This window comes from Ixodes scapularis, unplaced genomic scaffold (assembly GCF_016920785.2).
Source record: "Ixodes scapularis isolate PalLabHiFi unplaced genomic scaffold, ASM1692078v2 ptg003039l_1__unscaffolded, whole genome shotgun sequence".
Lineage (NCBI taxonomy): Eukaryota > Metazoa > Arthropoda > Arachnida > Ixodida > Ixodidae > Ixodes > Ixodes scapularis.
In genome coordinates, this window is record NW_024610291.1 from 318,598 (window position 1) to 345,970 (window position 27,373).

At 47.6% G+C, this 27,373-nt stretch overlaps 2 protein-coding genes across 2 annotated transcripts; one reads left to right on the plus strand and one right to left on the minus strand.

Moving 5' to 3' along the window:
- The first annotated feature begins 9,004 nt into the window (after nt 1-9,004).
- On the plus strand, nt 9,005-11,038 carry LOC120849596. Its single transcript, XM_040221834.3, has 2 exons — nt 9,005-9,853; nt 10,258-11,038. Exons 1-2 carry the CDS (start codon nt 9,114-9,116, stop codon nt 10,835-10,837), a joined length of 1,320 nt encoding a protein of 439 aa, XP_040077768.1. The 5' UTR covers nt 9,005-9,113; the 3' UTR covers nt 10,838-11,038.
- Nucleotides 11,039-12,683: 1,645 nt separating this feature from the next.
- Nucleotides 12,684-17,992, minus strand: LOC120849594. Its single transcript, XM_040221833.3, has 4 exons — nt 17,982-17,992; nt 15,996-16,220; nt 14,584-14,737; nt 12,684-13,175 (listed from the first exon to the last, which is right to left on the minus strand). The coding sequence occupies exons 1-4, from the start codon at nt 17,990-17,992 to the stop codon at nt 12,684-12,686; spliced, it is 882 nt and encodes a 293-aa protein (XP_040077767.3).
- Nucleotides 17,993-27,373: the final 9,381 nt, after the last annotated feature.

Sequence of the window (27,373 nt, forward strand, 5' to 3'; positions counted from 1 at the left end):
GCCAGAGTTGCGCATTCATCCCCGCAGCGCCGTCTTTCCTGCACTCTAGAGCTGACTAGAGCTCCTGTATAGGCTACGGGAGCCAGAGTTGCGCGTTCATCCCCGTAGCGCCGTCTTTCCTGCACGGCATGTTGATCCTGCTCCTCACGTGACTGACTTCGGCGAACAGCGGCGCCACGCGTTCGAGGCGCGCGGCGCGCTCAGAAGCAGGGGAACGCACGGCGGGGCGCTTGCAACGTCTACTTTGCTGCACGGCACTTGATCCGGTCCCTCATGCACGTAATCACGCAACTCTGGCTCCCGTAGGGAGCCTATACAAGAACTCTAGCGCTGACGGACACGCAGCGCTAGAGTGGCGCTGCGTGTCCGGCGAATGGGAGCCTGGTCGACACGCGCTAGCCAATGGGATCGAAGCGGTGAAGGTGCCGTGGCCATACTAGAGTGCACTAGAAAGTACGAGTGGGACGAGCTACAGGCTCCGCTCATGCTTTCAGTTGCACCTCAAGATGTGGAAAGCGATCAGGTGAAACCAAGCCACTTCGATCGCAGCGCCACCTTCGCTGCGAGCGATCGAGCAACGACACAGGTCAAGGTCATATGGGCAATAAAGCTCCTTAGGGGCTATATTGTGTTTTGTTATGATTTTGACGTCAGAGATAACGTCAAAGCACCACGACACGACGACGTGACGTCACGACGACGCCACGACGTCATCGTCGGCTACGACGTTACGCGACGCCAAGAAGCTGCCGTAAGGCCGTCGTGACATCCGGTCGCATCGAGGACGACGCCGTTTCACGACATCAAGTCGACGTTTTGACGCGGGCGTGACATCCCGTCGCGTTGAGGACGACGCCACTATGCGACAACAAGTAGCCGTTGCAACGCGGTCATGACGTCGCGCGCCGCGTCGAGGATGACGTGGACGTGGTCATCGATGCCGACGTTGACGTTGATGCCCCACGCAACGTCAAACATCGCTATGACGTCACGTTAACGTCGTCCTGACGTCATGGTGAACGTCAGCGTCACAACGAAGCCTTGACGGCGTGTAACGTCGTCGCCTTCGCCAGCATCAACGTCGACGCGCAGTCACGAAGATGTCTTGACGTCGTGTAACGTCGTCGACGTCCTGAAGTTGTCGGGACGTCTTCGTGACGTCGAGTTGCGTTATGTGGATAACGACGTCGACGAACTGACACCAAGCGTCGTTATGACGTCGCATTGACAAGGATGCCGTCATCTTGACGTCTCGTGACGTTGTCGTTGTCGTCATCAACGTCAACGTTGACATCGTCGTCGTTGTCAGCGCAATATGACGTCAAAACGCATTCTCGATGTTGTGTAACGCACGCTGTCAACGTCGATGACGATGTTGACGTCAAGTCGTCATCCTTAAGTCGCATGGCGTTGTGAGAAGAAGTCAGGTCGCGGTGACTTTATGTACGTGACGACTGACGTCTAGGTTGTATAAAAAATATAGTCCGGCGTTCTATTGTTTCTGTGACCTTGACCGGTGTGCCGGTCGAGCTTGGGTTTGGAACGAAAAGCGTTTTCTAAAAAAACCGGGTAATCCAAACCACTTCGCTCGTAGCGCCCGAGAGGGCGTACGAGAGAAGTGGCTTGGATTAGCCGGTTTTTTTCCACATGCGGAGGTACCTAAATAGCTGTCCGGTGGCCACACTCGTACCTTCTAGTACACTCTAGCCATACCGGTGAATGGGAGCTGGCTTGACTTGGAGAGGGATTTAAGAGCCGTTTGGCGTGGTTTCAAAGCCGATGACGTCGGCTCGCTCCATGAGACAGGTAATGCTTTCGCATTAGAAAAAAAAACTGTAAATTTGTTGCGGGGACATTCTGTACTTTGACGGCGATGGAAGGACGACTGACTCAACCAGCCATGCGCAGCTTCTTATGTAAGCGGGTGGGCATCTAAATGTTTCTGAGCGAAAACAAAGAACAAGACTTTTGAGTCATCGCATTCATGCGAACAAAAAAATGATAAAAATTAAAACCGCTGGGGGGGATCCAACCCCAGCTAGTAGCGTGGGAGTCGAGCACGCTGCTGACTCAGCTATTCGCACGCGGTAATATCTTAGAAACAATAAGTCGTCTTATACCACAGGCAGACGAGCACCTTAAATGGCATTTACATAAATGACATTCAGGTCAATCGTGCCAGACTAGGGCTGTAACTGCCATGCAGCTCATATTTATTGATATTTCCGCAGGAAAGTCGAATCAGGCACGTGCAGCATCTATTTGTTGGAACGATTGTTAACGCAGCAATATACCCTTTTTGTTTTTCAGAAAGAAAAACATAAGCAACGCCAAAGGAAACCAAAAGAAGTATCGTCCGTACCCTCGAAGACGATGTTCTTAGCCTCACGCCGGGCGCTTTTCAGCCGTGCCTCAAGAGTGTGCCAGAATACAGCAGCGCACATCAGACAAAGATAATTCGACCCCCTCGCGCGAGGCTACATCGTCTGTTATGCGAGTTATGAACGAGCGAAACGAAGGGAGGGGGGGGGGGGGGGGGGGTAATGTCCATGCAGGTGCCGGGAGACGTCAAAGAAGTTGGAAAAAGTTGAATGATGTAAAAGACAAAAAAAAATAAACACGACGAGCTTTCTACTGCACGTGGGTGAAGAAGAAAAACACGATGGAAGGCGACGGAGAGCCTACTCGGCGTTGTCTTACTTGAATTTTGTCTTTCGTATATTTGTACATGCCTTGCCCATTCTTCTAGTGGTTCTAGTGACCGGTCATACAAAAAATCGTGTTTTCTTTTCGGCTATTCTCCCCTTCCTGATGTTTTCTATTTTGTTGACTTTGCTCACCTTATGCTGCTGGACGTTCTGCTCGTATTTCTCCGGTTATTGAATTATGCTCATATTTTTATAAAGTAACGAGTAATTAAAGTAATCCGTTACCAATATTTTGTAACGAAAATACATTACAAATTACTTCCGAAAAAAGTAACGTGAAAAATTACTTGAAATGTAACAGATTACAAGTAATCCGCTACTTGTAATGGATTACTTACCAAGTCTGGTCCCTGACAACTGTTACTGAGAGCACTGGGAGTGGCCATGCGGAAAGTCACGATGCGGGGTCTGCCATCACGTAGCACCGAGAAACTACATAGAAAGTACAAACTCCAACTTCACCTACAAAATTTATGGCAACTTGAATTGCGTCACCAGTAATGTACAGGGTGATTCAAGGAGACGCCAGGGTCTTTAAATCGACCGCAAAATTTAGTTTCCTAACCTATCGCGCTAAGACTTAATAATAATAATAATAGGAGTTTATTTCCAACAAAGTACAGGTTGGAGGGCGGCTTGGAAAAAAGCTGTTAGCACAGCTTGACTGGTCCCAAGCCCCCACGACATCAGCAGCGGCAGAACAGCGAAGAAAAAAGATTAAAAAAAAAGAAGAAAAAAAATCAACATTTTTACACGGAAGAATCATTTGCACGTATAGTAGAAACCAAGTCGAGCTCTATAGGAGGACACTGCCGCAGTGTTTTCGAACGCAAACACATGAAATACACCCACATACATTGCACAAAACACTCTTGTATAAGAAATACAACAAAACATTCAAAAGCATCTTTCAGTCATGGTCGTTCCGGCTAGAGAGTATCATTTCCCGCAGACCGCCCACTGATAGGTTATCAAGTTCTATGTGATTTGTAGAAAGCTGATTCAGAATTGTTGGAAGTGTGTGAGCTATGGTTTGACGATTGTAATCTGTTCTAGAGAAAGGCACTTGCCAGGGTAACATTATACGTGTTTGATAACTGTATTCTCTTATTTTTAGATTGGATAATTCTTCAAGATGTCGTATGTGCATATTTTGTTCAATTTTATATTTTAAGCATAGGCGATATCTATACAAATCAAAAATTTTCATTACACCAAGTTTATTGAAAAGCAAATCTGCCGGGTATTCCAGTGGAACGTTGCAAATACTTCTTAATATCTTTTTTTGCAGTACGAATATCTTTTGAAAATTGGTTAGTGTGGTTGTACCCCATATTAAATGACCATAGTTTATGTGGGAATAAAATAAAGAATTATATAGTAACAGTTTTATTCTACGTGGCAAGATATGCTTATTGCGGTATATTAAGCCAGCAACGCTGGATAATTTGGTTATAATGAAATTAATATGATCATCCCATGACATAGTCTCCGAGAAATATATACCTAGGGTTTTAAATGCTGAAACTAATTCTATTTTAGTGGAGTTCAAAAAAATTGCATTAGTTATGTCTACTTGTTTATTCCTTGGGCGGAATAAAATTGCCTTAGTTTTGTTTACGTTCACTTTTAAAGCGTTACTTTTGCTCCATCTCTCTAGTTGCCTGAGTGCATCATTTGCGTTATCTATGAGTTCGGTGGCGGTATCACCAGTAAACAATTTTGTGCAGCGTTGCCCACAGATGGTGCATTTTTTTTTTTTTTTTTGTAAAATTTGCAAAGAGTGAACTTACCTGAAGAAAAAGTAAAGAAAGAAAAAGGCTTAGCTCCTATGAAAACGCAGCGAAGCCACCGGTCTTCAATCAACACGGCCCCGTTTCGCACGGGAGACAAGAGATGGCGCAAGCGGTCGCGACGCCAACTACCGCCAACGAACGAGCATACGACGCCGAGAGCCGGCGTCTTTAGCAGACAAGAAACCGCAGTTCCTTGTTATTACCGAGTCTGTTTTTGTTTCTGGGACTGTCGCCGCCTGCGGAACGCGCGCCGCTTTTGAGTCGAAAAGTTCGTCTGCTAAATACCCCGGCTCTCGGCGCCGTATGCTCGTTCGTTGGCGGCGTTTGTTGCGCAATCTCTTGTCTCCCGTGCGAAACGGCGCCGTGTTGTTTGAAGTCCGGTGGCGTCGCTGCATTTCCATAGGAGCTAAGCCTTTTTCTTTCTTTACTTTTTCCTCAGGTAAGTTCGCTCTTTGCAAATTTTACGACAAAAAAAAATGCACCATCTGTGGACAACGCTGCACAAAGTCGTAGCGCGATAGGTTAAGGGGGATTCAACCGCTATTTATTTGTACCCTTTTTCTCATAGATGGCGCAGAATTTTTCCGGAACAAACGAGTTGCATGCTCTTAGCAGCGCATACAGATCGGGCCCTCGAGGTGGGCTCGGGCCACGGGATGTTCGGCGCCTGTCTCGAGTTAGATCTTCTTCGCTCTGCGACCGCCGCTGCCGGAAGCGGCCAACGGGCGGCGCGAGATACGAGCCTGTACAAACGTAAATTATAATGGCTTACATAACGTAGAATAAGCTCTGATTTCCGATTGGATTCAAGGTTCCAACCACGTTCGAAATTATCTAAAGCTCAAGGTGATTTAGATATGTTTTTGTCTAAAAATAGACAAAAAAATGTTTATTTTTAAAGCTTAATTCAAGCCTGAAAGAAAAAAACAACTAAAGTGGCAGGTTTGCACTTTCTATGTCCTATATCGGCCTGCTCTTCGTCTGAATACTGGTTTGCAAACCCGTTCCACAGAGGTGTGGAGTAAAACCCCTCTATCCTAGGAAAAGTGGCGCCATTCATTGTTGGAAAAATGCTCGAGACACGTGCCGCGCGCCACTTCTGGGAAGAACATGGCGTCTGAAATCTAGCTCAGTGCTGCTAGTGCTGCGTTGTTCCGCCATGATCTTCTCAATGGCTGCACGTCGCACGTTCCTCGTGCATCGACGCACGTTGCGCAACTTTTAAAATATGAAGGGGCTTTAGTGTGAAGTAAAACCTCTCGATGTGTCTGCGTTTGTCTTGCAAGTGGCGTCAAATGCGCCACTTGCAAGTGGTGCATTTGCTATATGACCTTAATGCGTGCTCCGCTTTAATTTCGAGCTTCCTGCCTTTGGTAACACTTCGTTGCACGCGCAGCCAAAGTCCGGTGAAAGGCAACAAGCGCGTGCTGGAGGGGGAACTTCCACTGAATTCTTTGCCTGTCACCGGTTACTGGGGACAAGATAGAGCAGTCACGCATCTATAGCGGTGCGCTTCGGCTGTATGGACAACAAACCAACAAAAAGGCCAAAAGTCAAATTTGTCGTTAATAGACCTATTGCTACATTACCCAAGCATCAAGGAGAATGCCGGAATTGGTGTTCCACGTGCCGCACGTGCTGGCCTCAGCAGAGTAAAGTTTCGAAAGCAAAAAACTAAAACAAATTTTATCTTGCATGCGCGTTCGTCAACGCTTTATTTTGCTAATATACTTCGAATATTTTATGAGGGGAAGGCGTGCGCGTGTGGCGCGTGGAACACCAATCCCTGCATTCTCATTGATGCTTGGGTAATATAGCAAATGGTCTATTGTTTATACAGCAGGAGGTTAGTCTGCTAGGACATGGCAACATTGTCACCCACTGTAGATAAGCCATTTGGCCAGTGCAGTACGACTGCTAGCCTGGGGCCTTCAACGTGCATCACACAGTAGTGATACACGACGGCACGCCGGTACGATGCTCATCCAGTTCGAAACGGGCATGCGGGTGGGGATTCAACCCAGGATCCCTGGCTTCAGCAGCGCGAGCTTTCGCTCCACGTGCTCCGAGCTGGTGTGCGCTAAAGCCCCTTCATGTTTTAAAAGTAGCGCAATGAGCGTCGATGCACGAGGCACATGCAACGTGCAGCCCTTGGGAAGATCATGGCGGCACAGCGCAGCACTGAGCTAGGTTTCAGACGCCATGATCCTACCAGAAGTGGCGCGCGGCACGTGTCTTGAGCATTTCGACAACAATAAATGGCGCCACTTTTCCCAGGATAGAGGGGTTTTAGTGTGCGGTAGCTCACTCGGCTACTGATCCCCCCAACAAACCGAATTTTCTTGTTTGTTTATCAGGAGAGACATCGAAGATGACGATTCGAAGGCCGCTCCTCGTGCGACCAAAGCACTGGTCAAAGCGAAGCGCTCGTGCCTACGCTAGGCGAGCTCCAATTTCTTTGTTGCTGTGTCGGTAAACACCGGGCTGTCGGGACAACAAGCGCAATAAAGCGCCCCCATAGTTCGATCTCCTGCCCAATACACAATTCCAATATTTACAAGTCCTCAGCCCAGCGTGCGATCTCCTCAGCCAAGCATGCTCACGTTCGTCGCTTCGCAAAGCGAGCAAATTACGCTCCATACGCACGAATACTGAAAATGGGACCGGCCCGGAGCCATGTTTCTTTCGGAAAGGTCTGTAGACAATTTCAAACATGGAGCCCCGATTAGTGCCCCATGAGTGCAAGCACGTGCAGCTTTGCGGCGGGTGTGCCTGCATTTATAATGCAATTAAATGCAAAGGTGCAAGCGAGCTGGACAAGAATGACGAAAGTCATTCTTGCCTGCATGTTGTTGGGACTGCGTGGTTGTCCGGGGACTTTGGGGACGGCAGGGACCCGAGCCAGGGCAGGAACTCATGTAGAGGCCGGACTCGGGAAGGACCAGACAACAGGAGGGGTGTCTCTTATATAATATAACTCTTTATATATACATATTAACAGGTTACATCATCTCAAGAACACTTGAGAGCACTGTCGAGAATACAAGAGAACGCATGCTAGCAGCCGGCTGCTGCTGCTTTTATTACCTCACTTGTCCCCGCATCCCTAGCAGGGAATCCCCAGGGTTCATTGTTCCTAACGGCCAGGCACGCTATTTCCCTCTCCCCTACACTGCCACACGCGTCGCGCACACCGAAGGGCAGGCGACCTTGGTCACGGTGTCGCTTGTCGATCTCGTTGGTCACCGGCGCCATTCCGGTCCGGACGGGGCAAAGATCCCTAATAGACTACTTCCATAAAGCCCTGCATGCAACACGGCGCGCATTGCACTCTGGGAACTAGTTGGCCAGGGAGGAGAGTGCCATGGTTTCGGTTTCGATCGACACGTCGACAAGAGATTACACACAGAGCATGGACTATTAACGGCCGTTATCTCATGTTTTCTGGCCCCGAGAGCGTCATTGGTGGTCTCTAAACTAACCTAAATGGTCAGACCTCGAAGCTTTAGCTGGGCTCAACTTTCATACTCCTGTGAGGATGCGGCTTGCTTTTCGCCCAATGAAGTAACAAGAAGCGGACGTTTGGTAAACAAAATACGTATAATGCTCCAGGTGACCGAGTTTCACTTGTAGTTCACTGGTACTAGACGGGAATATTGAAATTGGACTCAAAGATGAGGTGACTAAGCCACGTCTTACTACGTTTGCATACGGACTCATAATATCCGGTGTTTCGGGAACCAAGGAAAGTGCCCCGGCCTTCGTTTTGTATCGCTCGAGAATGAGTGTATTGTACATTCGGAAAAAAGTCAGATAATCGAAAACGCAAGCAGCGCGTTCGGTCGCGGCGTGATAGCATGAGATGAATTTGCTCAGTCGAAACCGAAACCGAGTGGCCAACTAGTTCCCAGAGTGCACTGCGTGGTATTTCGCCGCATTGGGGCGCGTCGGTTTTGGAAAAAGTCCATTGCAGGCGTCTTGGCCTCCGTGCGTAAAGGGTATAATCCCGTCGAAGCTCGAAGCTGGGGGAGGACGCAAAGCCCCCTCCTTTGTCGAGGGCGTCCCACGGCTGCCGAGGTGCCGCGCGTCGAGGCCAGATCGAAGCAGGAAGGAGAATAATACCCCTGCCAGACGGGCACCTAAAAGGACCTTTACGCCAAAGGCCTTCAGGATTTTCAAATGACCTTTACGTTCTGCCGTGCCAGACGGCACAAGTAAATGTCATTTAGAGGATGTTTACAGCGATTGAACTCCCGCAGCTCGTTCAAACGCATAAAGCACGTTCACGCCTGAAAGATAATATTTCCGCGATATAAATATTTTTTTAAAGTTTTTCTAAAGCAAACAAAATATTAGAAAAAACAAAATGACGAGTTTAGTCGAGTGATTACAACAATGTCTGCTTTATGCCCATGCACAGTGTTTTTTTGGCAATTAGCGGCAACCCTGAGCGTCGCCCGCTCGCTCGGAGGGGCGTTGCCAGGTTCCCTTGCTCGGTCCTGTTGCTCAGTGCGCGCACTCCTTCCCGTTCTTTACGCTTTTGCCCTGTTCAGTTCGGCGTCGTGCTCGCGCTCGAGTTTCAACGCAGTTGCCCCAGTTTGTTCCTTCGATGGATCTTCCTCCCGATGTTGATCCGGCTACGATGGACCCTGCGTCTCGTGTCGCGTTCCTGGTGTGCCTGCGCAACCACCATGAAAGTGGTTTAGCATCGCTGAATAGTTCTTTGTCGTCGATCACGGAGGCTTTGACGTCGATCAGCTCCGACGTTCAGTCTGCCCGACGAGAAGCTGATTTCCTCGAGGAAAGGCTTCTTGCAAACAGCCTGGTCATCGCTGCAGCGACAGCAGGAGAAACGACCATGCCGCGGAGCGTCCAAGCGTACTTTCGGGGTGAACGATGGTTTGAGGAGACGCTACCGAACCTGCCGGAGAGCCACTTCAAGCAGGCTTTCCGGGTGATGCCGGCGACCTTTCGGTACATCCTGGACGTTTGTCGGCCCCACATGGAGCGCAAGGTCACCCCTATGCGCCCCACTATATCGGTCGAGAAACGAGTTGGAGCTGCGCTCTACAAGCTGTGTTCCAGCGCGGAAGACAGGACCGTCGCCCACTTGTTCGGCCTGGGGCGGTCAACGGTCAACGATAATTACAAAGAGTTCTGCCACATCGTCGTTTCCGAGCTGGAGCGCGACTGGCTCAAGATGATGACCGCCGCCGAACTCCCCGACCACGTCCGCGAGTTCCAGGCTCCCCTGGAATTTCCGCAGGGCATAGCCGCGCTGGACGGCTGCCACTTCCCCGTGTCGCCACCTAAGGTCAACGCCAGCGACTACTACAACTACAAGGGCTGGTAAGTACACTAATTAAAACAAAACAAAACAAAAATAGCTGCGTTTAATGGATTTCAGTAGAGTAGATTGTTGGGCTAGTTCGTTTTGGAACTTGGAATACATTTTAGCGCTCAAAGCACAAGGACACAAAGACGAGAATCGCACTGTGGCGTCCGATTCTCGTCTTTGTGTCATGTTTTCAGCGCTAAAATGTATTCCGCGTTTAATGAGGTGGAAATGACGAAACATTACCGAAACACGAGATGCTAGCAGGTGATTGTTAGCTTGTCATTTTCAATAATGTGCCGTGCTAGCTCTGATAATGTGTAAAAATTTTCTTTTTGAATCTACAGCTTTAGGAAAACCCGAAGCCTCACGTATTATGTGTGAAAAACTGACGCATGCATTGTATTTTTTTCTCCAGGTACAGCATCATTCTCCTGGCCCTTGTAGACCACCGGTACCGGTTCCGGTACGTCAACGTGGGGACGCCAGGGCGGTGCCACGACGCGCATGTCTTTCGGAGGTCGGCACTGGCCAAAATTCTGGAAGGGCCAACGTTTACAACACCAATGGTCACCATCAACGGGACTGCCGTGCCGCCACTGGTTCTCTGCGACCAAGCCTTTCCTCTGACGTGCAACATGCTGAAGCCATACGCACGCAAGAATGTCGCGGGACAGTCTCCGCAGGAGAAGTTCAACCGGCAACTGTCGTCTGCACGTAGGGTCGTGGAGAACGCCTTCGGCAGGATCAAGGCACGGTTCCGCTTCATCATGAAGCGGCTGGAGTGCGACGTGGACAACGCCCGCTTCGTTATACGGGCTTGCTGCACGTTGAATAACATCTGCGAGCACTTCAACGACGGCGTGGAGTCCCAGTGGCTCACCGAAGTTGGCACGGAGGCCCGCCTCTACGAGCAGCCAGTCTGCAACACGGATGCCGTGGCAGGCAATGGTTCGAGTGTCCGGGACTCCATTGCTGCCTACCTTCACCAGCACTAGAGTGAAGAGCGAAGCAAAGGCCCTTTCGAGTTCCACCGGAACGAAGGCCCTTTTGAGGACCAGCAGAGCAAAGACCCCTTCACCACCACAGAAGAAAAGGCCCTTTTGAGCCCCAGCAAAGGCCCTTCTCAGGGCCAAAAAAATTTGGCTTTAGAGCTGACTTCTTTCGATGCCTCCTCCCGTTGTCTCAAATGAAGTTAAACCGCAGTATTTATTTGAACATTTCAACCATTTTTCAGTTTTTATCTTTTTTTTTATGTCTGAATGAAGACGGTAGAGGTGTGCACGTTTCAACTTTGATGCCCCATCTGGCAGGGTAGCACGAGACACGGTTTGGGCACAAGTTCCAGGCCGAAGGCTTCTCAAAAGAGAGTTGAAACTTTCTTTTGAGTCACTAACATAGTACTTGTGTCCACTCTGCATTCCTGTCTGGCCTATCAGTACTAGATGTGGAACTTGCTAGGTACTATTGGTGAGGAGATCAAGGCCTGCGTGTTTGCTCCTCTAAACATAATCAATAGTAGATCCCCTTAGCACCCTTTAGGTAGCCCGGATGAGCACCATCGTCTGCTCCATTGCCTGCTTCAGTGGTCATGCTCAGAACGAGCTCACATTAACAAGCTGCTAAGACCGGCAACCAATGGTGTCGCGAGAAATTACATTAGTAGGCTGCTAATACAGGCAATCTTGTAGTTGTATTCACATTGCAAATAACTGTGGAAGCTCTCTATCGCACTCTGCAGTCGCGCACACACAGCTGTGGCCGCCAGTGAACGAGACGTAGTTGCGACGTGACCCATACTCTCGTCAAGCTTCGGGCTGTTTGCCGCTTGGGGCGGGTCAGGGATCTACTAACCAAAGGTCATGCGAAGGCCTTGTCTTCTAAGTGGTATTGCTCCAACCCATTTGTTGTCCCCACACCTCGGTGTTTACCCGACACGTCTGTGGACATGCCCACAGGCCTTGTGGTCATGTTCGCCTCATCTTCTGCAATAGAGCGCAGGGTAGTGTAACATACAAATACTAACACGAAACAGTCACGTTTATCGTTGGTGCCGGATCTCTCCCGAAAGCAGTTGTCGGAGAATGCGAGCTTGACCCACTTCGGCTTTTGTGCCGAGCTGGGCATATGCACCTTGCATGCTGCATTCTTCATGCAGGCCGGAGTAGAAACAAAAGAGCCCCTCGTTTCCCGCAAGCAACCGAACACAAACTCCAGCCAAACGCTGACGCAGCGTTCGGTTTCGTCAGCCAAGCGCTGGCTCATTGTTATTTCTCGTCCCCATCTGTGTAGTTCTAAAGTTAGTCACTTGGGGTGTCAGGGTCTGATCTCCTCCCCAATATTAACTGGAGATGCTGGAGTTTCGGAAAGATTCACGCTTCTCGCTCCAAGTCAAATTTGGGGGCTTTACATGCCAAACCAACGATGGGCATCTGGCACGCCCCAGCGGAGGATTGAGGATTAATTTGGACCACCTGGGGATCTTGACTATACTGAAAGCTTGGTTACACGGCGCCTCCTCTGCAATAAGCCTCCGTCAGATTGCGGGCACCTCGGCCGGGATTCGAACCCGCCACATGGGATCCGTAGGCCACCACCCTCGCCTCGGAGCCACCTAGGTGGCTACCCTTCTCGCCCTGTCAGTCACTATAACAGCGAGACACAGGAGTGTCACTTTCCATAACATTTTTCTTTTGTGTGTGGGTGGGGGGGGTGGGGGGGCAGTATGAATATTAATGCGTAGTAGAACACTTGGAATTGTGCATGTTAACAATAAAGACATATCAAATACCATAGCTAGATGAATAATTGCTCCAAAGTACAACACAAATGTGCTCCATCCGCTTACTTTGGTGCTTTATTTAGAAAAGCGATCATCGCCGCAGTCAGGTCTTCCTGCGCCTTCGCGGCACGTTCTTGTTGCTTCAAAGCACGTTCTTGCGCTTGCAACACAAGTTCTTTCTGAACGAGCTCCCGCTCCCGGAGCTCGAATTCCTTTGCTCGAGCGGCTTCAAAGCTCAAACGGAGGAGCTTCTGCTCCTCAATTGCTGCCCTAATGAGGGCAGTATTAGGGTGCTGAGCCCTTTTCTTTGGAGGCGCCCTCGCTGGCACGGACACGCCGTTGCTGGCAGAGGTGCTTGCAGCGCAGCTGGTGCTCGCGGTGCTCGCCCTCCTTGAGCTTGCGGCCAAGCTTTCTCCTCTGTGCCCGCTCAAATCTGGAGCCTCGAAGCCGACTCCAGCGGCTCCGACATCATGTGAGTCGTCTCCCACGTCCATAGGTGGCTCCTCGAACATCTCGCCATCCTCTGCACCTCCATCCTGCAAGCCTGCAAGCAACTGAGAAAATTTCCATACAATCAGATATTCATATTAAACCGCAATTCAGGTATTATAATCCATCTCACAACAACTTGGCAAACTTTGGAAGCTACACCCTCGTGATTCCACAAGTGCATCGGTGTGAGGCATGTTGCATCATTGAACAGATGTACCATCACTTTCGGACGCACGGGCATGAGGAATCTGCTGTCATCTTTGGCTTCTTCAACTCCTTCCTTAACTATATTCAATGAACTGACACCCATCCACCAACTGCTCGCTGAAGAACTACCTGGCCACCACCTTTGGTCAGAAGTCTACCAATTACACCACTGGTTTTGCCTATATTCTGTTTCACGATAACTTGGCAAACTGTGGAGGCTACGGCTCCTGCGACCCAAAAACAGCGTTGGAGCGAGGCATGTGACTATGTCACGGGAGCGTTTGTGTCACTGCTCCAAAATCAAGACCTGGAGGAACTGGCTGTCATCTGCTGATCAAAAGTCGTCTGCTGTGAAACCAACCAACTTCAGATGAACATTCATCGGCGCAACATTGCCATCCGCTAGAGTAGTGAGCTCTTTGGAAACAGTTTATGAGACAACCATACGTTCAATTTACTAGCGAATCTGTGGTGGGTGCTAATGCCACGGCACAGTGCGATGTTTGAGCGGAAGTGGTGGATTACACGGCTGCAATCGTTCACATATCATTCAAAAGCCATATTGTTCCTGGGAAAGGGTTGATCCGTATTAAGTATCATTGAAAAAAAAGTAACATGTCTTCATCTTCCGTGTCATGTAGTGTGGCGGACAGAAGGGTCTCACTGCAACACTACTAACAGTAAAAGAAGCCTAGAACAACTTTTTGTCACGGACAATGCTGTTGTTGTGGTGGTAACGAGGCTTAGCTCCGTGGCCTCGATTATGGAGTGTTGTCACGTGCCTTGCTCAGACACTCTTATTGGGTCGCGGAAGCTGCAGCCTCCACAGTTCGCCAAGTTATCGTGAAACGAAGCATAGAGCTGCTCTATACAGCAGCCTTAGCTCCCCAAAGTAACAACACGAGGACTAACTTACCCGACAAGTGAGAGACCTGCAGTCGCCTGCTCCACTTTCGGTATCGTCACCATTGCATTGCCGATGGCCCGTCTAGGAACCTCCAACGAGGGCACATAAAGGACAGTAGCCATTCTTCGGAAGCGCTAGTGTAGCCTTTGAGGTATTTCCTCTTCTATTTGATGAAGGACGAGTCCCAGTTCATGCAGAATCGCTGGATCTCTGACAGGTAGGTCGGAAGCAGACGACTTGTTTTTCGTATAAGCGCTTGCCGATCTGTTTGTAAACACGAGTTGGTGTATGTAGGAACCATTGAATATCTAATAATACAGAAACCTTGTTATGAAAGATTGATATCACCAGCCGACCTGCACTACTGCAGGCGTTGCACGGTCCAGGCAGCTCTCTACGACCAGGCTGCTGTTGTTGAGCGGCAGCGACCCCATGAACCTGTGGATGGCGAAGTAGTAGGCCCAGGTCTGCTTCCCGGATCCCGTGGTGGTGCCTTCCCGTGCATGTTTCCTAAAAATTAAGGCAGCTGTAAGTGTCACATTCATGTAGTTCCGTAAATGTACATGCAACACTCACAACACCTAATAAACAGAAATCGCTTTGCAAACCACCTTCAGATTGAAGATTGGCGCACACAGGATGCTACCTGTTTTACGTGGCTTGCATGTGACGTCATGGCATTGTGCAGGTGGCCAGTTCTACTTATTATTGCTCAAAAAAACAACCTCAGTGGGGTGGAACATATGCTGCAGAAGGACACATATACCAGCTGCCACAACAGCAAGTGGTATGATGTCAGTGATAACCATGTATATAGTGCCAGCACATAAAAATCAGCATGTTTTACTTTCTAATCGTATCGCAATGTCAGGTTAGACCTTCTGTGGCATTGCCTGTTATTGCTTACAACATACAAATACATATAAAATAGTTGAAGTCGAAGGGATTGATGGCTGTTTGAAGGAAACTCAAAAATCTGTTTCTGAACGTGTCGGACTAAGACTCTACAAAGGGGGTCGAAGCATGCGCTTTAAGGGCATACGGATCCCACTGCTTCTGGGTGGAGTTTTGACGGCAACCTCTGGGCTGTGTGAAGCGCCTCAACGAGGAGGGGTAAAACCAAAACAAGCCACAACAAGAGTTGTCATCACTAAACCCGACTCTGAAAAATGCGGTACTCGGTGTCTTCACTGCTGTCGACGCTGAGAGCACTGCTGATATCTGTCGAGTCCGACTGTTGCGCCAATCAGACACCTTTGGGTCGCCGTGGGAAGGAATTTAATGTTTTTAATTTCTGACTGTTTACTCAAGTTTCTTCAGTGAATTTTTTTGTACCCTTGATGCACGTTCACCGCCACCTTTATGCAAAATTGTAGCTTGATACGTTTAGAAACCGATTTATGCCGTCCCTTCAAAAAGTCATCGATCCCTTTGACTCGCCCTGTAGATTTAAACGGATTTTGCTCCTAGGTGAGTTTAGCTCTTCAGTACCGATGTCTTATGTGGTTTGAGCCTCGGAGATCATGAAACATGGCAAGTCAGCTGTGAAGCTTTGAACATTGCTGCAGGCGAAGACGGCTACTCAAAACGCGTACGAGCTACGCAAAGGAGCGGTGGCCGAACACGGCACGCGAGACAAACACTGCAGGTAGGCGAGCCCTGTCTTTGCGCGCCGCGCAAATTGAACGGTCGTCCCTATCGGCACTGTTTGGCGTGTGTGTGTTCGTAGGATTAGCAGGTTACACCAAACGTGTGAAGTTTTCCTTACCGATAAGTGCTGCACAGATTCTCGATCTTGTTGTGGACTTGGTCCCTCGTCGTTCGAAAGCCCAGGGCCCCCAACGCTTCCGCGATCTCGGCGTAAACGGCACCGTTCCTCTTGGCGCGACGGAGGTCCTCCAGCCGATCCTCCCAAAGCCGAATCAGCGCCCAGGTCGCGTCGACGCTCCAATGGACGCGCGGCGACCCCTTCCTACTCGTCGACGCTCCTCCGTCGTTCGACATATCGCACGACGCGAGAGATATAGAAATATATATACAAAACAAAGATTAAATATATACAGTACAGTTAGTAATACACTATTAAAGGATGATAAAATATAAAGTAGAGAAATAAAAGCTAGATAACTATGGTTGTAAGAAAAATCGAAAGGGGGAAAACCGAAGTGCCGAAGCGAACGATGCGAGCAGGCGAGCAGCGGGACGACTACGCCTACTAGATAGCTGGGGCCATGGGTACAAAAAACTATTAGTAGAGCGAGGTCTGTACAGATTATACGCCAAACACGCTCTTTTTTAATAATAAATTTACAAAAATATTTATTTTAGAAATCAGAACGATCTTTATTTTCAATCCGCGTCTCTAGTGTAGACCGCTGCTGACGAGAGTAGGCCTTTAGCAGCCGTAAAGGAGTTGTGGGAACTCAGGTTCCCGAAAAGGACCTTTACGCTAAATGTCATTTGAGTTGCCGTGTGGCACTGCCTAAATGACATTTACACTAAAGGTCCTTTGGCGTAAAGGTCCTTTTAGGTGCCCGTCTGGCAGGGGTATAAGGCCCGGAAGGTAAAGCCCGATGACACTGGCGTCCGTCAACTTAATAATCCTTCGTCGGAGGCCACGTCGTCCCTTCGCAAGAGGCATGTTGGCGACGCCAGGGCGCCTCCTGCCCTGCCTCCATGCACCGCTGAGCGTAGCCACCTGGTGACGATGCTCCAGGGCGCTCACCCGTGCCGGTCGGTTTGGAATGGCAAGGTCGTCTCCTGGGCCCTTTCGCAACAATGTGAAGGAACATTGCCGCGGCCTGTCTCTGTGCTTGCAATCGTTTATAATAACTTTAAACGCCTGTTCACACATACTGCGAAGCGCTAAGTGAGCGCTTCAAGGAGCGCTCATGTCGCGGTTCTTGGAGCGTGACTTCGTTCCAATATAGCGCGTGATTAGCGCTCTAGTAGCGCCTTGTTAGCGCTCCAGTAGCGCCTTGTTAGCGCTTCAGTAGCGCTTTGTTAGCGCTTCAGTAGCGCCTTTTTAGCGCTTGTTGTACCGCGGTGCTGCGGATTAGCGCGTGCACTGCGGTTCCGGTTCCTGCGGTTGGGTGTGCATCAATTCAGTACCATGGCGGACATGTGGGACGCTGAAATAGAAACGCGAAAAATGCTCTTACATTCACAATTAGTGCATATGTGTGTGGACAACTTAACGCCAGAAGAGCCTTTTGGGTGCCCAAAATCGTTCGCCCTCGAGATACTAATAGGTACCCGACGAACTTTGTTCCCAGGCTGAGGGTCCGAGACACAGTGCTCTTCCGAAGGTGATTATTTTGTAATTGTGTGTCTTTGAAACCAGGGTCACGCATATCGAATAGAAACTAGGGTCACGCATATCGATTATAATTATTATTATTTTATTAGTTAGACATATGCGAGTGAAGTGAAAATAATAAAAAATAAAAATAAATAAGAGAAGTGAAAACATATAGAATTTTTTGTTTTAAATTTGGTCTTATTAACCATACAAATCAGAGATCCGATCCACCTCAGTAGTAAGACACACTAAAAAAAGAAAAAAAAACTTTTTCCAGAAGCTACATGGCGGTGACATGCATCCATAAAAAAGAAAAAAAACCTTGACGTTTATATAAAAATACACTGGTCATAGACCATCGGTAGAGAGAGCGTTGCTGTATTATTCACATTTCACAGATATCACCCGTTATATTGCACTATACATCCTTAATTAAAAAGGTTAGATACGTACACGGGGCCCATATTAATTTCTGCTCATTTTTTGGTGCCGATACCGGAAATTTAGAGGTGGATAGATATGTAAACCTTCTCGATATATTCTTCTTGGAGCCGAATGCTCTTGCACTACAGGTTTGGCAGCTTTCTGGTGTCCTGCTGGTGCCACTTTTAAGTTGTGCGTCACACCCACGCCTGGACAGCTTCTTCCGGCTTATCAATGACAAGGGGGGGGGGGGGGGGGGGGGGGGGGCAAGTCGGGTCGTATCCAAGCAGGACCAAACGTCCGGCGGATCGCACGACGCGTCGAAAAAATGGCGTCACCCCATCGGCCCCAGCAAATCACGACTTCTCGTGGACGCACGCGACACCGTAATGAGCCGATACCTGATAGAATTCGACTTTTTTCCGGCGCGCCATTTTGCAGTCATTGATAAGTTGGACGCAGCTGCCCAGACGTAGGTATGACGTTCTACTAAAAGGTGGTAACGGCAGGCCACTAAAAAACTGCTGCACCGATGGTGCAAGTGCATCCGGCTACAGGGGGAATATATCGAGAAAGTTGTTATACCTACCTATACCACTAAGTTGCCGGTATCGGCAGCGAAAAAACACGATAATTATGAAACACCCCTCGTGCCAAACTAATAATGCATTTTGAATTATGCATACAATGAATACGACATACATTAGGTTGCATTAAAACCACAAAAACAATCTGAAAAGAAGGGTCAAACTACAGGCTGTGTTGTTTGTACCCTTTTTGTTTACTCGTATCTGTATTTTTTTTCCTTTGTGTGAACGTTGCTCTAGTTACACAACATACTAAACACACACTTCACACAACAGTAAAATGCACGACAGGGTCCTTTCTACCTCTGTGTTATCAATAGACTGACATAAATCTGCATAACTATTTTACAGCAGTTTTATCTTTTTTACACTTAGGTGGAACACGTGCTGACCTCGCTCAAATTGACGGACGTTGAAAAATTTAACTACGATGCCGTGACGCGAGCGTTCGCGAAAAACTTTCTGCTGCGTACGAACGTTGTCTACGAACGGGCCAAGTTCCACAGGCATACACAAGATTCAAACCAAACTGCCAACGACTTTGTCGAGGACTTCTACAAGATGACAGAAACGTGCGACTACAGGAACTAGAAAGAACAGCTAATAAGAAATAAACATGTTATGGGACTGAACAATGTCATGTTGAGTGAAAAACTCCAGCTCAACGCAAACCTGACATTATAGAAGCCGGCATCTCCACGGCGCGCAATTCAGAGACAGTGAAGCAGCAGATAAAGAAACTGCGACCACTAGCGCAGTAAAGCGCGACCTTAGGCGAGGTCCACACTTCTGCGTGGCGAGTCAAAAGCAACAAGCAGCAACCGCTTCCCACTCGTGTACTGTACCAAGGAGTTCTTAGTCCATGCAAGTGGCGCGGCTCTACTACTCCTCCACAATCGCGCGCAAGTACCAAGCAGCTGACAACATTGCAACGGGTATGGCAAGAAAGGACATTTTACGTCACTTTGCCTGCCAGCGAAAAAGAGCCACTCAAATACAAAAAGTCATGTTACACTCGAGGGGGTCTACTCTCCTCGTAGATTCTAAAGTTGAGGGCGCTGCTGGCAAGAGCAGACTAAATTCCTTTGATAAAATTCACGCTTACAAGTACCGCCAACCGTTGTTGTGGAAAGCCAAAAGACACGCGCCAGGAGCGGGTGCTCCTCTGCCATTCGCTTCCAAGGACCGCTCGAGACACGGGCCTCCTGCACTGGCGCACTTGACGGTACTTACAAAACAAACGTAAACACATCGAAGGGCTTTAGTCCAGACCACGGTGGTCCAGACTCCAGACAGATCAAGGGGGATCGGTGGCCGAGTGAGCTAGCGCACACCAGCTCGGAGCACGTTGAGCGAAAGCTCGCGCTGCAGAACCCAGGGATCCGGGGTTCAATCCCCACCCTAGCCCGTTTTGATCTGGATGAGCATCTTTGCGTGCGGTCGTGTATCACTACTGCGTGGTACAGGTTAAATACGCCAGGCTACCGGCTGTACAGCACTGGCTATATTGCTGGTCTACAGCTGAGAGACAAGTCACTAGTTGATGCAGACTAACTTCAAGCAGTATAAACACACACACGCAATCACAAATGAAGCATGCACGCCAAGGTATCTTTGACAAGCTTGCTGTCTCTCGGTGCTTTTGAAGTAAGCACGAGCGATTGTAAGCCTGTTAAAGATACATTGGAGTGCGGGAGTCATTAGTTTGAGGCGGGTCGGTGTAGGTTCTTTCTATTAGTAACTCTCGTTGTACTTGGGCATGAGCATAGCGATCCCGCAACTGCCCAGAGCGGCAGTACAACCGGGAGCTTGCGCTATTACTTCGAAGCATGCTCTGTCATAATCATCATCGTAAACTTTAATATTCGAAAAGCGAAAGGACCTTGCGGTCCCTGGCCGGTACCCTTAGTCCTGCAGGGCTCGGTTGGCCGCCCGGATTCGGCGGGCTCGCTCATCCAATCGCTGCTGGTCACCGAGCTTTGTGCCAGATAGATTTAGTACTTGTGTCGCCATCGCGTTTAACGCGTTGGAAATAAAATTAACATGGTAATTTTATTTACACAAATACGCAAATACAACATTATTCTGTTTCCTCGTCGTGGTCTTAAAATTAAGATTAGAGGCACCCCTAGTACATGCGGCCAAGCGTTTTGTCCCGTTTGTCTTCTAAATAATTGTATTTGCAAAAATGCCTCAAAACGCGCTAAAAACAGTCAAAACGGTCATATTTCTGAATTTCATTAAAATCTCCAGCGCTCTCAAGAAAAAATGCAAGGGCTGTACGACCTTCATTACGTCTTCATAGTTAACCTCCAAAAGAATGAATACTCTCGTGTGCATTCCTGAAACTCAGGTTTGTGTATCGAAATTTTCCCATTGAGTGACGAGCGGTTGTATCCCCCTTAAGGTGAAACCCCACCGTGCATGACGTTTTGGTGCTTTTTTGACGGCTTATAACTTTCTTTCTATGTATCTGGCAATTATAAGGTTAATGTTTTTCAACGATACTTTAATGTCTCGATATTACGATTATTTTTAGTTGTTATTTAATTATTTAGCTTTTAATAGGCCACAGTCTCTAATATTGAAAAAATCATTTCTCGAGTTATAACGTCCCCACGTCCGCGATATTTTACGTGAGCGTTCGGTTGGATGTAATAAAATAAAAAAGTAAGCAACAAACTGTACAGATAATGTATATTTTAAAATAAAAAATAAAGTTTAAAATGCTATTATTTTATGGCGCTATAAAAACGGAATCACGTCAACTAATCAAAATAACGAGACATTAAATTATGAAGCATCCTTCGATATTACATTTTCCAGAACTTCCATATTAATATATTACAAGTTAGGAATGTTATAAAACCTCGAACTTTTCCCATTCAGTTACGGCAAATGGCAGTTTCTTTATATAGAATACAGATGGCGACACGTGTTCAAGAACAGCTCGATGTGCATTTTCCGTCGTGTGCCGCTTGGAACGCTACGTGAAAGACAGAAAAAACGCCCGATGTCAGGGTGTCAGATGCCTGGATGCCCTCAGTGAGCGAGCCAGAGATGTCAGAAAAACAAGCGCGAGGCTGCGGGTGCACCACAGCTATTTTTGCGCGCGTTCTACTGTATGTCGGTACACATGCCCGACGCGATCCAAATGAAATGGGCGCCATGAAATGCATTCTGCCGTTTTAGATTCTGCCACGTATGCGAAAACATTTTAATGTTTTTATCACTTGCATAAATCGTTTTCGCAATCAAACTATGCTTGTCGGAATGGCTTAACTATATTTTGTTTCAAAAACCACTTCGGTGGCTCTTAAGTGGCAATGATATTAAAACAAAACATAAAACATTAAATCGTCTTAGTGTTTCTGAGCCAACGCGCTGGCCCATGAATCCATATTTGTCGGGTTTAAATATAGGCCGAGCTGTCCGCGATCCGACGGAGGCCAATCTGAGATTTCGGTTGCACGCCAAAAGATCTCCAATTAGTGAAAATAAACCCGCAATAGTTTTTTTAAATATTTGGGCTTGTTAAGTGATTTTTGTTGGTTTGGCTTGTGAAACCCTAAGATCTGAATATTTGCTTTGCTTTACCTTAGTTCGGAGTGCAGCCAACGCTACGGGCTGATGAAGCCTCTGAAGCAGCGCCAAGAGCGCGAGGTTAAGCTGCTCGTTCTCTTTCTGTGCCTATGCGGTCGGGCTAAACTAGACCCACTAAATAAGCTACGTTTCATACAGATATGGATGCTTAAAATGATGGTTGTCAGTTATCTGAAGCTTTATCTGAAATCGCAGGAAACGCTTTTCCGTCCTCCACAAATGTTTAAACAGTTGGCGACAAAGCAAAGCAATATTACGTGAGATTCCTGACACCGAAACTAAAGCGACGTTCACAACCTTGCGACCAAATAAGACCGAGAAAGACTAGACTGGTTTTTAAGCCTTTTGCGACTTCTTAGGACCGGACGCGCTGCAGCGCGGAGCAGGTCCTAAAGGCCCTGTCACATTGAGGAAACACGGCGGAAACATGAACAAAACATGTTTCTCAACAGTCGGGAAACATGTCGGCTGTCGGCTCTGTTGCCCGACAACCCTGTCACATTGAGGAAACAGCAACACAACATGGACGACAGCTACAATGTTGTCTCGGTGTGACAGCTTTTGGCAACGGAAACCTCGACAACTTGTGTCGGACGACACGTGTTGCCCATTTCGGTGGCTGAGCGAATTTTTTTCCAGCAACACGGCAACATCTATATTTTTCTGGACAGATAGTCGCACGAGAATACTTCATAATAACGTCAAGCGTGAAGGGTCATTTTGAACGCGGCTTCTTGCGCGGCGGCAGCTGATCGTCAGAATCATCTGAATCGATGGCACAAAGAAGCACCCTGTCACACTGCGGAAACAGTCGGAGAACTTTGTCCTTCAACACGAGGAAAACATGTTTTCGGGGACCCTGTCACATTGTGGAAACAGCAACAGTCCGGAAACATGTTGCTGTAGTCCGAAAACCGTGTTTCCCAACTTGTTCTCCGACACTCGGGGGACATACTGTCCCACCGAGAAAGCGTGATGGAAGAACACAAATTGCCTCCTCTCCTGCGCGCTGCCTCCCTCTCTCTCTCGCCCTCGTCTGCCCGGCCGGCTCGGCTAAGCTACAAGCGAGAGCTCCGGGCTTTTAGCATCCCTGCCAAGCACGCGCGCTCGTGCAGTGCAAGCACTGTTCTGTGCCAGATGCTCGCGCGGCTGCGTCTGGACCGAAGCTGAAACGAAGTATAGGCGGCTAGGCTCAGATCCGCTGGCTCCGCTCGACCCTTGAATCGTTGCCATTTTGGATCGACGTCTCATCGACGTCGCTCTACCGTAGTCGATTCATCAGCCGCGCGAACCATCTCGTGTTCTCTAGATTTGTCGGTTGCGTTCTGCTACAGGGCTAGACCCTTGCAGGATGGCATACGCGCCGGCCTGAGGGTAATAAAGGACCACGAGCATTCAAACATAACGGCCTGGGCAGTATATGTGTACAAGCTTCAAGTTTTGAAGCACTCTTAGCTTTCGATTCGCTCACCGCTAGTGTAAAATGTAGGGCTGTTTCATTCTTAGTCAGCGTACCATGTGCGCGCTTACACTATATTTTATACAACGTCAAACTCTACCCGTTTGCATCTTTTTCATTTATGCACACTTGCGCGCATAAAGCACCAAATTAAGACTGGTACAGCATGTCACAAAAAAGATTTACAGGTTTTTTTTGTTTTTTTTTTTACCGCAATAATAATAAACTACGCTTTGCCTAACGCTCATTCTCCGCCCATAGGTAGCGCTAGGTCACAACGAGATGCCAAAGTTTCATCCGGAACGGACACCTTATTCAAAAGTTATAAGTGATTTTCTGAAAATTTCAATGGGAAAATGGAGCCCATTTTGACCGTTTTCGGTTTCTAGTGCCATAGAGCCCCATGTATGCGAAAACTCCGTCGGCCGTCATTTTCCAATTGAACTTTTCAGAAAATCACTTATAACTTTTGAATAAGGTATAGGATCGGGCTTAAACTTTGACATCTGGTTGTGACCTCAAGCGCTACTTTTCGGCGAAAAATGAGCGTCCGGCGATGCCTAATTTATTCTTGCAATTAAAACAAAAAAAAATTTTGTGACACTTTGTGCATTGCTTAAACTATGTGCAAAAGCTATCCACAGCCCCAGAATCTTTGCCTGGCCAGTCATTGCATTTATCAATGAATTCGCACTAAAATTAATTCTTATCATTTATTGCTGTGAGTGAATTATTAGTATTTTTTTATTATGATTCCCGCACCAGTCCTACTTTGGGTTTACCAAACTCAACATATAAACCTGACTGTCATTTTTTGTGCTTTCCAGCCTCGTGGTTCCGGTCAAAATAAACACCCAGCTACATAAGTGAGACACCTGACCGCCCAAAAAGCAGTTCCTTTGTTTTGATTTTTGAGGTAGTTAATTCCTCAAGCTAGAACTTTGGAAACCTAAGTCTATCACGTCATCACGTTTTCCTGGAAATCCACAAAGAGCCAAACACATGCACGACAAAAGGGCCGGCCCGTCATATTGCCACCTGCAGAGCAGAGACAGCAACACTCGGTCATGGACTTCTAGAAGATTCGTGTTCATTCTTGCACCAGACGTAACTTTCGCCCTACTTTCTTCTTGAAAATGCCAGTTCATCATCGCCCTCGCTCCGAGCGCACGACGCTCGAATCTTTTTTGCCGAACTTCCGAGATAGTGACACACTGTAGATAATAGATAAGCAGCTGCCCGCGACCTTGGGCCCTAAACTCGTCAGATACAAAGTTGTAGCCGAAAGTTCGTGGAGCGCGCCGATTGGATGTCGACGAGAAAAACGCGAAGTCATTGTCGTGATTGTCCAATCGGCGCGCCCCGTCAACTTTGCCTCCAAGTTTGTATTTGACGAGTTTAGGGCCCCTTGTCGAGTCAGTCTCGCTCTCGCTCCCTGTTGCGCTGCCGAATCGCCGCCTGCTTTTCTGCTGCCTCGACGCTGTTTCTTTACTTTTTAGTTTGGCACAGTTCACAGATTAAACCTTTATTTTTCAGTTCACTGTTCGTTCCCTCGCCACCTTTATTCGAGGCAATATAAATATCATCACATTAAAATATGTGTAGTTGGCCTCTTAAATCTCCGATGACGGCGCACAGGCAATTTATATTTTTCAACGCATCAGTGTCTCGCCATTTGGCTCTGAACGATTTTCGCGTTTTGTTCTGCCCACATTTGCTGAAGACGTGAGCTCGGAGCGCAGGCAACTGGCCCCCTTGCACGAGAACTGGCGCAGCCGTGCACGTTCCAAAGAAAGCTCGTGCAGAGAAAATCAAGCAAGGTACCAGGGATGTCAAATTCAGGATATAGAAAAATACCCCACTGTATCGAAGCGCCACCACACATGATTTCTCGCATTGATGCACAGGCCTGGAAGGCGATCTTACCGCCATCTGTTGGTTCAGAACCACACTAACCAAGGGTGGGGTTGCACCTTAAAAGCTGGGAGACAGACAAATCACAAACACGCATACTAAAAACGCTAGACGACGGCAAATGCATAGTACTTTATGCGGTGTGCAAGTTTCTTCTGCTCTGCAGGCGAGAATAGGGAGCTCCGAAACTGAGCTTGCTCCAGTAACGTTGGGCAGGAGTGGGTGATACATTGGAAGTTGGCACACTGATATCTGAATGGCATACAAATAAAATATACAAAACAACAAAATTCTCTTTCTATACAATCAATGCACGAAACCTTAACCCACTCCCTTTTTAACATTTTACATTGTAACACACATATAAAATATTGAGAACTTTGAACTTCATAATTAAAGAGTAATCGAAAACATTTTTAGCACTGAAGAATGATCTCTACACCTTTTTCAAAAGAGAGAATGAATCAATGTTCACAACATCACCGGTAAGACTGTTCCATAAAGCAATTGTATGCACAAAAAAAAGATTGTTTATAGCTATTTATTTGTTAATTAATGTGGGCTACGGTCTTTGAGTGATGCAGATGTTCGGAGCAGAAGCCTCTTGGTTTTAAATATGTTGAGCTATCAATTTTTATACTGTTCTTGAAAATCTGAAAGAACAATTTGACCCGTTGGCACGTTCTTCTGTTTGCCGGAGGATTTATATTGGCTCTCGTTTTAAATCCCGTGACAGACGTGGTTCGTCTGAAATATGAAAATATTATGGGCACCTCTCGTGATTGGACATCTTCCCGTTCTTTGAGCATAGAGCTCTGCCATGGGCTTCACACTGCAGAGCATATTATAAAACAGGTCTAATGTTTGATTTATATGGAAGAATTTTCACAGAAGGAGGAGATTTGCCAAGCGTTTTTCTCAGATACCACAATTGGTTTGTTGCACCCTTCTTACTCCACATGCTTTTTTCACCTTAGTTCACTCGATAAAGTCACTCCCAAATATTTAGAACTGTCAACTTTTGTCAGCTGCGCGCCGTCAACCTCATAACCAAAGTTTAATACATTTTTTTTGTTGAAATATGGATGTCCTGAGTTTTCCTGATATTAACTTTATGTTTTTCACATGACACCAAGACGCGATGCTAGCCAATACATCCCTCACTTTTATGTAGTCCTGTATTGTAGAAACTGGAGTGCAAATAACGCAGTCACCGGCAAACATTCTTAACTTAATTGGAGCATCAATGGTGGATTGAAACAAGTTGTTAACATAGACCAAAAAAAGCAGAGGCCACAGGACGGAACGTTTGGTATGCCGGAATAAACATCCAATAATCCTGAAAAGGTACCATATACATCCACGAAGTGTTAGCGGTTTGAAAGGTGTGCATTAACCCATCCAGTCACACATGAGGGAACTTCGAGGTCGATTAAGGTCTTAATTAGTCTATGGTGAGGTACTCGGTCAAACGCAGGTCAATGAACACTGCATCAACCTGCATACGGCTATTAACGTAAGTGGATAATTCATGATAAAATTCAATGAAGTGGGTTACCGCTCACAGGCCGCTGCGGAAACCATGTTGGTTGGGGTTTAGAATATTATGCAGTTCTAGGAAAGAAACATTTGCTTATTTTCTAGAACGCTTGTTTACCCTCAAAATGCACGCACGTGCCCCCCCCCCCCCCCCCCCCTTTTCCCGACCCCTTTCCGACCTTGACCAATGACGGCACAAGCGTATGGCTGGTTTGTCATCGCGCGTCTCCCCTACGTTTTCTGCATTGCCATTTGATCGGCGTTCCCCCCTTGCTTTTGGAGCACTTGATCGCCGCCGCCGTATTAGTTTAGCCGGTGAT

Coding starts and splice junctions, on each gene's coding strand:
- LOC120849594 (XM_040221833.3), bottom strand. Junction 14,738..15,995: donor AATCTGTGCAGCACTTATCG/GTAAGGAAAACT, acceptor CTTAATTTTTAG/GAAACATGCACGGGAAGGCA. Junction 13,176..14,583: donor CAACGCCTGCAGTAGTGCAG/GTCGGCTGGTGA, acceptor AAATTTTCTCAG/TTGCTTGCAGGCTTGCAGGA.
- LOC120849596 (XM_040221834.3), top strand. CDS start 9,114: ATGGATCTTCCTCCCGATGTTGATCCGGCTACGATGGACCCTGCGTCT. Junction 9,854..10,257: donor TACTACAACTACAAGGGCTG/GTAAGTACACTA, acceptor TTTTTTCTCCAG/GTACAGCATCATTCTCCTGG.